Source organism: Poromitra crassiceps (genome assembly GCF_964638095.1).
Source record: "Poromitra crassiceps genome assembly, chromosome: 2".
Lineage (NCBI taxonomy): Eukaryota > Metazoa > Chordata > Actinopteri > Beryciformes > Melamphaidae > Poromitra > Poromitra crassiceps.
Genome location: NC_139624.1, coordinates 85,554,280 through 85,567,249, shown reverse-complemented (window position 1 = coordinate 85,567,249; position 12,970 = coordinate 85,554,280). Strand labels below are relative to the sequence as shown.

The 12,970-nt window shown below is 42.4% G+C and overlaps 2 protein-coding genes across 2 annotated transcripts in view; one reads left to right on the top strand and one right to left on the bottom strand.

Moving 5' to 3' along the window:
• Positions 1-12,970, top strand: part of acad11 (acyl-CoA dehydrogenase family, member 11) — a 40,409-nt gene that overhangs the window by 17,032 nt on the left and 10,407 nt on the right. The gene's annotated exons all lie outside the window — the stretch shown is intronic.
• On the bottom strand, positions 4,202-12,449 carry ackr4b (atypical chemokine receptor 4b). The gene is made up of 3 exons (XM_083632208.1): positions 12,311-12,449; positions 5,884-6,518; positions 4,202-4,952 (listed from the first exon to the last, which is right to left on the bottom strand). Exons 2-3 carry the CDS (start codon positions 6,508-6,510, stop codon positions 4,458-4,460), a joined length of 1,122 nt encoding a protein of 373 aa, XP_083488334.1. The 5' UTR covers positions 6,511-6,518; positions 12,311-12,449; the 3' UTR covers positions 4,202-4,457.

The window sequence follows — 12,970 nt, the reverse complement described above, 5'->3', positions numbered from 1 at the left end:
TGTTTGGACTGTCATGGATTCAGAAAAGCCTTGTGTAGGCCTATGTTTTGTTTACTGTCATGGATTCAGAAAAGCCTTGTGTAGGCCTATGTTTTGTTTACTGTCATGGATTCAGAAAAGCAATTGTGTAGGCCTATGTTTTGTTTGGACTGTCATGGATTCAGAAAAGCCTTGTGTAGGCCTATGTTTTGTTTGGACTGTCATGGATTCAGAAAAGCCTTGTGTAGGCCTATGTTTTTTTTGGACTGTCATGGATTCAGAAAAGCCTTGTGTAGGCCTATGTTTTGTTTGGACTGTCATGGATTCAGAAAAGCCTTGTGTAGGCCTATGTTGTGTTTGGACTGTCATGGATTCAGAAAAGCCTTGTGTGTAGGCCTATGTTTTGTTTGGACTGTAATGGATTCAGAAAAGCCTTGTGTAGGCCTATGTTTTGTTTGGACTGTCATGGATTCAGAAAAGCCTTGTGTAGACCTATGTTTTGTTTGGACTGTCATGGATTCAGAAAAGCCTTGTGTAGGCCTATGTTTTGTTTGGACTGTCATGGATTCAGAAAAGCCTTGTGTAGACCTATGTTTTGTTTGGACTGTCATGGATTCAGAAAAGCCTTGGGTAGGCCTATGTTTTGTTTACTGTCATGGATTCAGAAAAGCCTTGTGTAGGCCTATGTTTTGTTTACTGTCATGGATTCAGAAAAGCCTTGTGTAGGCCTATGTTTTGTTTACTGTCATGGATTCAGAAAAGCCTTGTGTAGGCCTATGTTTTGTTTGGACTGTCATGGATTCAGAAAAGCCTTGTGTAGGCCTATGTTTTGTTTGGACTGTCATGGATTCAGAAAAGCCTTGTGTAGGCCTATGTTTTGTTTGGACTGTCATGGATTCAGAAAAGCCTTGTGTAGGCCTATGTTTTGTTTGGACTGTCATGGATTCAGAAAAGCCTTGTGTAGGCCTATGTTGTGTTTACTGTCATGGATTCAGAAAAGCCTTGTGTAGGCCTATGTTGTGTTTACTGTCATGGATTCAGAAAAGCCTTGTGTAGGCCTATGTTTTGTTTACTGTCATGGATTCAGAAAAGCCTTGTGTAGGCCTATGTTTTGTTTACTGTCATGGATTCAGAAAAGCCTTGTGTAGGCCTATGTTTTGTTTACTGTCATGGATTCAGAAAAGCCTTGTGTAGGCCTATGTTTTGTTCACTGTCATGGATTCAGAAAAGCCTTGTGTAGGCCTATGTTTTGTTTACTGTCATGGATTCAGAAAAGCCTTGTGTAGGCCTATGTTTTGTTTGGACTGTCATGGATTCAGAAAAGCCTTGTGTAGGCCTGTGTTTTGTTTGGACTGTCATGGATTCCAGTCAAATGCAGGTTGTGTAGGCCTATGTTGTGTTTACTGTTATGGATTCAGAAAAGCCTTGTGTAGGCCTATGTTGTGTTTACTGTCATGGATTCAGAAAAGCCTTGTGTAGGCCTATGTTTTGTTTACTGTCATGGATTCAGAAAAGCCTTGTGTAGGCCTATGTTTTGTTTGGACTGTCATGGATTCAGAAAAGCCTTGTGTAGGCCTATGTTTTGTTTGGACTGTCATGGATTCAGAAAAGCCTTGTGTAGGCCTATGTTGTGTTTGGACTGTCATGGATTCAGAAAAGCCTTGTGTGTAGGCCTATGTTTTGTTTGGACTGTAATGGATTCAGAAAAGCCTTGTGTAGGCCTATGTTTTGTTTGGACTGTCATGGATTCAGAAAAGCCTTGTGTAGGCCTATGTTTTGTTTGGACTGTCATGGATTCAGAAAAGCCTTGTGTAGGCCTATGTTTTGTTTGGACTGTCATGGATTCAGAAAAGCCTTGTGTAGACCTATGTTTTGTTTGGACTGTCATGGATTCAGAAAAGCCTTGTGTAGGCCTATGTTTTGTTTACTGTCATGGATTCAGAAAAGCCTTGTGTAGGCCTATGTTTTGTTTACTGTCATGGATTCAGAAAAGCCTTGTGTAGGCCTATGTTTTGTTTACTGTCATGGATTCAGAAAAGCCTTGTGTAGGCCTATGTTTTGTTTGGACTGTCATGGATTCAGAAAAGCCTTGTGTAGGCCTATGTTTTGTTTGGACTGTCATGGATTCAGAAAAGCCTTGTGTAGGCCTATGTTTTGTTTGGACTGTCATGGATTCAGAAAAGCCTTGTGTAGGCCTATGTTTTGTTTGGACTGTCATGGATTCAGAAAAGCCTTGTGTAGGCCTATGTTTTGTTTACTGTCATGGATTCAGAAAAGCCTTGTGTAGGCCTATGTTTTGTTTACTGTCATGGATTCAGAAAAGCCTTGTGTAGGCCTATGTTTTGTTTACTGTCATGGATTCAGAAAAGCCTTGTGTAGGCCTATGTTTTGTTTGGACTGTCATGGATTCAGAAAAGCCTTGTGTAGGCCTATGTTTTGTTTGGACTGTCATGGATTCAGAAAAGCCTTGTGTAGGCCTGTGTTTTGTTTGGACTGTCATGGATTCCAGTCAAATGCAGGTTGTGTAGGCCTATGTTGTGTTTACTGTCATGGATTCAGAAAAGCCTTGTGTAGGCCTATGTTGTGTTTACTGTCATGGATTCAGAAAAGCCTTGTGTAGGCCTATGTTTTGTTTACTGTCATGGATTCAGAAAAGCCTTGTGTAGGCCTATGTTTTGTTTACTGTCATGGATTCAGAAAAGCCTTGTGTAGGCCTATGTTTTGTTTACTGTCATGGATTCAGAAAAGCCTTGTGTAGGCCTATGTTTTGTTTACTGTCATGGATTCAGAAAAGCCTTGTGTAGGCCTATGTTTTGTTTGGACTGTCATGGATTCAGAAAAGCCTTGTGTAGGCCTGTGTTTTGTTTGGACTGTCATGGATTCCAGTCAAATGCAGGTTGTGAAGGCAGAGCTTGATGATATCTTATTGAAGCACCGGTTGTGGTGCAGGGATTTAGGACACACCCAAGGTTTAGTCTGCCTTCTCTGAGCTCTGGCAGCAGCGCCATGTCCTTGTCTATTCACCCATTTTCCCATTGTCCTTGGAACACAGTCACTCCAGTCATAATAGCGTCCATTGAAACTGAAGCCTAAACCTTTGTCTGTCTTCCTTCGCTCTCACCCCATTTACACCACCTGGTTTTTAAATGCAACCTGTATCCGGATAAGTTATCTGGATAATGGTCGCATTTAAAAACCAGGTGTACATGGGGTTAAAAGATCTGAACACAATGTGAGCCAGACTACCTCCAGATGTGGTCAGGCAGATCTGATCACATCACGATGCATTTACACCTTGCATTAGCATGCATTTTACTTATCCAGATAACATCCATATAACTTATCCGGATACAGGTCACATTTAAAAACCAGGTGTAAATGGGGGTGTCTGAGCTGGAGAGAGGATTACTAACAGGTGCGGGAATGGAGAAGGAGAACACTGAACAATGAGAAGGTTTCATGACGTCTTTAGGTCTTTATGAGCTATCTGTGGCATATCAGTTCATTGAAGTCTGTCGCTGTAAACAGGCCTCACTGAAGTACTGTTTAACGCTTGGACTGTAGCCACACAACGCTCTGGGCCTAGATTTCATCTGCACAGAGTACGTCTCTGTTGCTTTCTTCTTGCCAGAGGAGTTTTGATCTGGCTTGAGCATAATATTACATGATGGCACCAAGTGATTTCAAAATAGAAAAGATGAAAGTTGCTCTTTTAAACTCAGATTATTGAAATAAGAAAAGATGAGTGGAAAGGAAATGATGGTGATGGGAACCCTACTGCTGTTTGTGTCTCTTTCTTTGTTCTGCAAATGTCTGCGGTGGGGTCACCCACTGTGTCTCATGTCTCATCCCAACCCAAAGCCACGGGACGCACCACTGAGAGGAGATGCAGCTGATCTTATGGAAGGCAGTGCAGACTGTAAATTGGAGTTGATGAGAAGCAACAGAGCAGTAGATCTTTGAGCATCAAAGTTTGGGTTGTATTTAATTACGACAGATGTGGGTGCGTAGATGATGCATGTTGCACATTATCTTTTGTATTCATTTAATAAGGTCCATAATTGTATAGAAAAGAGTTGTTTTACTACTGTAGTGCAATAAGTGCATATTACCCAACTGTACAAATGCAGACAAACATGAGGCTGACAAATTGTGCAACAACGGGATTCCAGCTTGTTAGGGTGGCCTGGTGCTTCTCGGGAACAGAACAGGACATAGCAGCAAAAATAAGAACGGAAGATTCCCTGGAGCACACAGGCAGTTTAGAGTCAAGACTCCGATAAAGGTGCAGGAGCATCGAAACATTAGTCTTCACAATAAAAGGCTAAATTGTATTTCCCTGTTAGTTTTTGGTTATGGCTGTGTCATGTGTGACTAAAGATATACAAATATATACGTCCGGTAACATATTTTTTATATATAATTTATAACAAACATTTGTGGAGGTATTTACAGAAAAGTACATATCCGTTTGAGTGTCAGATAGTGAAGGTGCTGGTGTCTTGGTCTTCCGAAGCAGACTGCGAGTGTGTGTTTTGAGTGTGTGTTTTGAGTGCGATCTCCACGGCCGGCTCCTCGTTGACGCGTTGCGGGTGTCTCTCCAGCCGCTGGCCGAGGCGCTTGGCGGCCCTGAGGAGGTGTCCCCTGAAGGAGGACCCAATGAAGGCGTAGAGGATGGGGTTAACACAGGCGTGCGTCAGCGCCAGGCTCTCCGTCACCTGGATGGCCCGGTCCAGGCCCTTACTGAGGTCGCAGTCGGTCACCAGGACGTAGATGATGTCGAGCGCACGCCACAGCTTGACCACGTTGTAAGGCAGCTGGGTGAGCAGGAACACGGCCACCATGGCCAGCAGAACCCGCAGGGCGCGCCACTTCCTGTCTCTCCGCACCCCGGCCGCCCGGCACAGCGCCCGCCCCACCCGGAAGTAACACACCACCATGACCAGGAAAGGTAGCAAGAAGCTGAATATCACCTGCATTTGGGGGGAAAATAAGTTCTCATTGAGAGGGTGTGAATGCAAATTCTACCAGATCTGGCAACCCTTCTCAGATCACTTCAATAACAATACGCATACCCCTCCCACAAACTAGCCTAGTTCAAATACGAGTCTTAAAAACAAAATTGACCTATTCGACATCCTATCGAACTCTTCTCCACTTTTTTCAATTTCTTTTTTTCTCTCTCTACTTAATCTTGTCATAATACATTTTTGTGTTGTCAGTGTGAACTGAATCCTATAATAAGAATGTCAAGTGTCTGGGTGTGAGTGTGTGAGCGAGTGAGCAGAAATTGTGTTCAGCCACAGCTATGCCATTTTACGTGCGATCACGCTGAATCTTTCAGGAAGTGTAAAGAGCACCCCGCCCTGCGGGTGACCTAATGGAGCCACATTTTTTAATTAGGTAATTAGGACCGACTAAATGGGCAAAAATGAGTCAAAGCAGGTTCAACACCACGGAGAGCTCCATTTGTTAGCTACTGATGGAAGACACCTGAGTGGAGGAGCACAGTTGTGCCATGTTGGAATCAGCCAGGGAAGTGGACTATGAAAGCCCTCTGGGGAGAGAGAGGAGAGGCTGCATGCTAACTCTGTGAGCAAGGCCTGACTAAATGGACAGTCACACAGGGACGGGTATGCCGCTAGTTTGTAAAAAATAATAATACTCGCACTGCAAATTGAAAACTATTTTGCAATACTCCTTTTTTCCTCACATACTGAGTATGGTAACTCTCATATAAGAAAATTGATCTGTGTTATTTCCTGTTCTTTATATCTTTTGGTCATGTTTTATCTATATCTGCACCTTAAATTCATTTGACTCTTTACGTCTGTATGTCTAACTTTGAAAACCCCCCCAAAAAAGTAAAAAAAAAAAAAGAAATGAGAAGAAGCGGAGTATCACCTCCAGTAGCTCCAGGGCAGCCTTTGCAGGCCTTGCCATGTCGGTAGGGTAGATGGCAGTGCAGGCCACCTTGTGCGACGTGTGCTTGGTCGTGAAGAAGACGAGGTCTGGCAGGCCGAGAAAGCCGGCTACAGCCCACAACACCACACACACCATCAGCCAGCGTCTCCTCTCCCGGGGACCCGTCCCGGTCCTGCCCGCTGTGTTCCGGGCGAGGGAGCAGTAGCGGTCCACGCTGATGCAGGCCAGCAGCAGCATGCCGCAGCTGAAGTTGGTGCTGTAGAGGAAGGAAGTGATCTTGCAGGCGGCCGCCCCCAACCTCCAGCCGTGCACGGCGTCGGCCGCCCAGAAGGGCAGGGTGAGGAGGAGCAGCAGGTCGGACACGGCCAGGTTGAGGATGCACATGTCTGTCAGCGTCCGCAGGCGCCGCGGAGACGCGTACACCACCACCACCAGGGCGTTGCCGGCCAGGCCGAGCACCAGAGCCAGGCTGTAGATGACCGGGAGGAAGACACCGGCGAAGGAGCGCACCGCCTCCTTGTCGCAGACGGAGTGGTAGTCACTGTAGTCATAACTGTCGGTGGAGTTATCATCATCGTGGAAGTCATAGTCATCATGGTCATCCATTATTTGCTCTATGGGAAAAGCAGAAAGAGATAATTTGTTGATTTTTCCCCCAGCGTTTTTTGCCGTTCGATAGATAAAAGTTCACCTTGCGAGGCAGCTGGATTCGTGCGAGATCATGAGATCGCGATCACACGACAAATCCATCTTGCCACGCTCCCGTCTATTGGTTTGAATCTGAACCACCAGTTGTTCACACACCAATCAGCATCCTATGATGCAGCTATGGGCGGGCTTTGTTGTGTGTTTTCTAAAGTGCCTGCCCTTTGAAACGGTTTCCTGACTACTTGTTCCCAGATGACTCGTTCCAAACCATCTGGCAGCATCAGGTTACATAAAAGGAGAGAGAGACAAGAAAGATTGGGTGAAAAACCAAGGTCCTGTGCCAATTTAACCCAGGATCAAACATTTATGTAGTATGTTAGACCCAGTGTTGGGAGTAACTAGTTACTAAGTAACTAGTTACTGTAACTTAACTAATTTTTTCAGTAACTAGTAATCTAACTAATTACTTTTTCAAATTCAGTAACTCAGTTACAGTTACTAAAATAGTAACTGGGCTAGTTACTAGTTACTTTAGGACATGAAAATAACGGACAACTTCAGAGGATTACCCAGTTTCTGATCCTCAGACCTAGTCCGGGGAGAGAGCTGCAGCCAGAGCCACAGAGGCTAATGACCTTGATAGGCTATAAGCCTCCCCAATAAGCGAAGGTTCAATGCCACACTGTGGCAGAGCAACACTAACATAATGTGTGCATTAATAACAATCGAAGCGGACTTTTAAAAGTAACGCAAAAGTTACTTTCCCTAGTAACTAATTACTTTGAAGTAACTGGTAACTTTAAAGTAATTAAATTACCTTTTGAGAGAAGTAACTAGTAACTGTAACTAATTACCAATTTTCAGTAACTTTCCCAACACTGGTTAGACCACTGACTGAACCTTTTTATAGACAGTACATCTGTTATGATATATGGGCTGTATAATGTAATACATAAAGAATGTCATTTGAACTTTAGATCTAACTGAGGAGGTAGAGTTCAGAGCGACGAGTTAGTTTGGAAATCATGAGCTCCTTTTCATCAGGAGTGGGGAACAAGGCGTTCCTGCTGTATTTCCCATCAGAGGAATCTCTTTTCCATGAGTGCTCTAACACTCTGAATTGTGTGGCATGTGCTTGTGTATCCAACTGTAAGCCTTAATGGAAATACAACTGAGTCACGAGCTGACCAAGCATCCCATTACCCTTTGAGTTCAGTTACTGTGTGTGATTGCATCAGGGCCGTAACGGCAATATACATTGAGAACGACAAATCCCCCCAATATTTAAGCCTGATAAAATGTGTCCCCCCCCCAATAAATTGATGTAAAAAAAATAAGAAAACAGATTTACTGCGCGCTCCTAGGGGAGAGCAGAGCAAGGAACTAACCATTCTACTAACACGGAAATTGATGTAATGGGTATACAGTATATATACCACTCCCATAACATGTGTGTATCACTTCGGGTGTCGAGTCATAGTCTATTTTTAATTTGTCTTTATTGAATGTTTCAAAACTGCATGTTTAAATAAGAATAGGCTAATTATTATTTCCACCCAACACTCATTTAATTTGGTTAGTTACTTTCATGTAAAAAGTTTGGAAGGAACAAGCGGCATGCTGGGAGAAATATGTAAATGTATTTCAAATTTATTAGAAGGATAAACCCCTTGAGATGAACCATCTCATTTTCGAGGGGGTCCTTAGCACAAATATACAGAAAGAAAACAGGTGTTGCATAAAACAAACAACATACAAATACACTCATACATACACATAAGAAGCACTCCCAGGCCTAGCCACTCCCCAACCCCTTAGTCCCCAAAGATAGCATAATACATACAGTGAGAATAGATACTGTAAGTGTACACATACCCAGATAAGGTGAAATTACATGCATGATGTATCATGAGCAAGTTGTTTCAAAATTTCAAACATAATTAGAAGCAGGAGCAGGTTGTTTGAAGATAAGTGAGGAGAGATGCCTTGAAGGAATGAAAAGATGTGATAGATCTAAGTGAGGTAGGCAAATTGTTCCAGTCAGATGGAGCTTTAAATTTAAATGCACAACGTCCAATTTCTTTGTGAATTCTAGGAACGAAAAAGAATGGATGCTCAGCATGCCTGAGACTATATGATGATGTAAATGGAATTAAGAGTTATTTTAAGTATGAGGGATAATTAAAGAAAATACATTTAAAAACAAACTGCGGCCAGTGTGAATGTCTACGAGCTTTAGGCATTAACCAGTTAAGTGACTCATACATATGACAGTGGTGGGTTCTATAAGGACACCACAAAACAAATCTGCAAAGGCTATTGTAAACTACATTGAGAGCTCGAAGAATAGCCTCTGAGGCGCTCTGATAGACAACATCTGCATAGTCAAGTATTGGAAATATCAGTTGTGAAATAATTATTTTCCTGACATGAAAAGTGAAGCAGTTGCTGGAGCGATATAGAATTCTCAGGCTGCAGTTTATTTTCTTAATTACTGCATCAATATGGGGTTTAAAAGAAAGATGAGAATCAAGCCAAAGGCCCAGATACTTAAATTCCTCCACTTTCTCAAGTGGAGTCCCATCTGAGAAAGTGATTGACCAATTATTGGTTACAAGCAGAGAATCAGATTTGGGGCCAAACAACATGCTGTAGGACTTCTTCTTATTTAGTAAAAGTTTGTTGGAAGAAAACCATTTTTGAACAGCGTCAAAATCAGTCTGAAGAGCTGTCTGAATTTGTGCTGTATCAGTATGTATTTGTCCAATGGGGTCCAATGACATTGCTCTCTGTCAGAACTTGTTTGGATGTCCTGATGTTGATTTAGTAGCAGAAGTAAACACATTAGCTAGCTAAATGTTGGGTTTCTCTTCGCTATGGAGTTTTGTTAGTCATGTTGGAAAATGCGCACCAGTCTGTGTGTCTGATTAGGGGCAGTTCATTCATTCATACTGTGAGCTGCTGTGCTTTTCTTGATGGCTATTGTTCTATCCTTATTGATGTGTAGTCGCAGACTGTAGTTCAATCATGGAAGACCAAATAAGGCATTAATAGAGCACCCCATGCTGTCATAACCCTCAGCCCAAATGACGTCACTAAATGACGTCACCATCTCCGACGTCACCTTCTCCATGACCTCACCTTTGCAGGGTGACGTCAGTTGCCCAAATGACGTCAGTTATGACATCATAAATGCCCTTCTCCTGGTACTATATAAGGCCCCCATCACCACAGCTTAAATCACACTCGTGCAGTCATCACTCACCTTGTGTCAGCATCACGCATCCATCCAGCATCTCCAGGCAAGAAGCTTCATCCCACCACCTCCCCCAGATCACCACCAATGTTATGACTCCCGTTGGAAACAGATCCCCTCAGGGGGGATGTCCTATCTCTTACAGCACCGACGCCCTCTCTCATAAGCAAGAGGAGCGTCACATCATGGAGTCATACGCCATACTCAAACTGTCTATTCTGATTCAATAAAGTTTGTTAAAATTATATTAAGAGTCTCTCATGATTGAAATGTAAGCTGCTACCTTGTGTTGATTTGCTAGTCGCTGACTAGCTATTTCAGATGCGCTCATCATCAGGGCCAGATTAACACAGTGTGATGCCCCAAGGTGATCCAGACTTGAAGTGCCCCCCCCCCCCCCCCTCCACACACACACACATACAAAGTGAAATTTACTACGGCAATAAATAGCACCGATTTAAATTTTACATGACTGTATTGCTAAAGTAGAGCCTCAACACACACATACCAGACACAAGACACAATGTAGATGATGTGGACTAACATCATCACACATGAATACAATTGGGCTAATTGAATTTACAAGATTCTCAGCTTTCCAGTCACACTCAATTTCTGCAATTCCAATATTGTTTAGGGGTCCTATATGCAGAAATATTCAGAATAGGCAAAAATAACACATTTATAATGTATGCATTTTTTTGGAAGAATAAAATGGATTAGCATAAAATGGGCATGTCTGGGGTGGAGACTGGGGTACCAAACAATAGAACCCATTATTATTCAAATATCTTGAGGTGACAGGTCAAGGGACCCCTTTGAATATGGCCATGTCCGTTTTTCCCTTTCCAAAATGTTGTCTAAGTTTGGACAGGTATTTACCCCCCTTGCTGACAAGCTAGCATGTCCTGGTTGGTATCACTGGATGTCTTAGATCTTCTAGTTTCATATGATATCAGTAGCTTCGCTCTAGCTTTAAAAATGAGCCCGCTACAACCCGGGCAGGGAGGGAGAGGGGACATGGAGGTGAGTGAGAAAAGGTGAATAATGACATCACAACAGTCTAATTTTAATGTTAATATTCCTCTAATCTGGCGACAAAGTGGCCAATTTTTTTTGGGCGGCGGTGGTTACGGCCTTGGATTGCATTGACTGTATACAGTCAATGTTTGATTGAAAATGGTCTAGACAGGCACTGGGGACATTTTGTGAGTAATCACAATTGGGGATTACAGTCAACAAGAAACGAGAAAGAGATGAGCAGAATTCAAGCGATCATCTTTTCCCAAATTAATTGAAAGACGTTATCAAATGCAATACAAACGGATTACACCTGCTACTGTATGTATTATGTTGTCCGATGTCTAGGCGGCATGTCAACCCTGTCTGATCTGTGAACATGGTTCACCTGATATACTGTGTCATGTGTGCTGGTCAGCTGAGCCTTTATGCTTGATCTTGTTAACATTCCCCCACGGTGTTCGCTGCAGATGGAGATGTGGTGATTAGGACTGTGTGAGTGTGTATGTGATGTGTCTGTGTGCGTAAGCGTGAACGCTTGTGTCCACATGTTCACACTAACTGTCACTCATCATGGTTTTATGGAATGTGAAAGCGTCCGTTACCTCAGGCAATGCCTTCATGAAATGATGCTAATTCTTGAATGGAGCATCGTTTGATTCTTGAAATATGATTGATATGAATATATGAGTTAAAAGGATTCACCTCACAATGTACTCATGTATATCAACATCTCCAAAGGCAATTCAATGACAAGTTGAGTTAAGGAAAATCTGAAATCCGACAGCCAAACATGTTTGGCAAGTGACTATGATATGTGCGGAATATTTTAAATATCCTATTCATTGGCATGCCCTATTTGCTGCTTGGATGATAACAGTCATATTATGAATAGTTTTCCAGGTTTGTTATGTAATCAGCCAGTATATCTTGGTTGGGAGGAGTTAGTTGGTGAAACAGATGTTACATTCAAACATTCCAAACATTCCAAAAAATATGTTGCTGTCAACAGCTTTGTTTTTAATGCGTAGGGGAACTATTGTGGGTGATATTGAAAAAAACAAAACAGCTGTTTGGGCTATTTAGATTGGTAACAATTTGACCATTTCCACAAATGTGTGTTGACATAAAAGTCCTGTGAATTTAGGTAACTGTGGTACAAGCTAGCCTAAATTAAGGTTGTTATCATTACCTCTGCACGATTATATACTAATGCCATAAAGTATCTGGAACAGGACTTTGACTGTCACACCAACATAGTAAAGTGAAACTTCCAACTATTGAAAAACAAGGCGTATAACTTTTTTGTCTACTGTACAGTATCTCATGCTGTAATATGGTGAAATTACATGGTACAGAAAACATAAGGATAATACAAATAGGCAAAGTTTTTTTTTACATTCATCATAATATTTACATAATTTTGTAGTTATTGAAAAACAAATAAAATGTTGAGTCAAGTGATAATGTAGTTTTTCTTACCCCTTGTCTGTTGCTTTTATGGACTTTGTGAAGTTGAGATGGTACCGTATTAATCCTTTCTTACACAGACAACACACACAGCTGTATGCTGAAGAGAAGTGTCCTATGTACTGCACAACTCAAGTGACTAACTGTGATCTCACTGCCTCAGTCCGGCCCACTACTGCAGGAGCACCTCTCTGCTGCAGGAGGAGGGGTGTGTGCGTGAGTGAGTGATGTTGCAGGACAGACAAAAATCATATTGTCTCCTTTAAGGCTTTATTCAGTTTGCTGGCTGTACCCTGCACTGCATTTTTCAAAGAGGAAGCATTTTTTTTTTTTTTTTATCCCAGATAAGGTTCCAGCTTATCACACTATCTAAAGATGAGTGCAGTAGGGAGAGGGCTAGTAGCTGCCCTTTCTTTATGTGCTGCCAGCGATTCCCAACCTTTTCCGAGTCAAGGCCCACTTAAAAATCTCAAATGTTCTCCGCCCACATCCGACCTTAAACAGTACGGAGACCAAATAATGTGTTCTCAGAGCACTTTTTATTTTAACGATAAAAGGAGCTGTCCATCAGCACTAGGGGTGTAAAACATAATCGATTATAAGATGCATCGCGATGCGGACGTGCACGATTCTGCATCGATTCACAAATGTCAAAAATCGATTATTAATTTT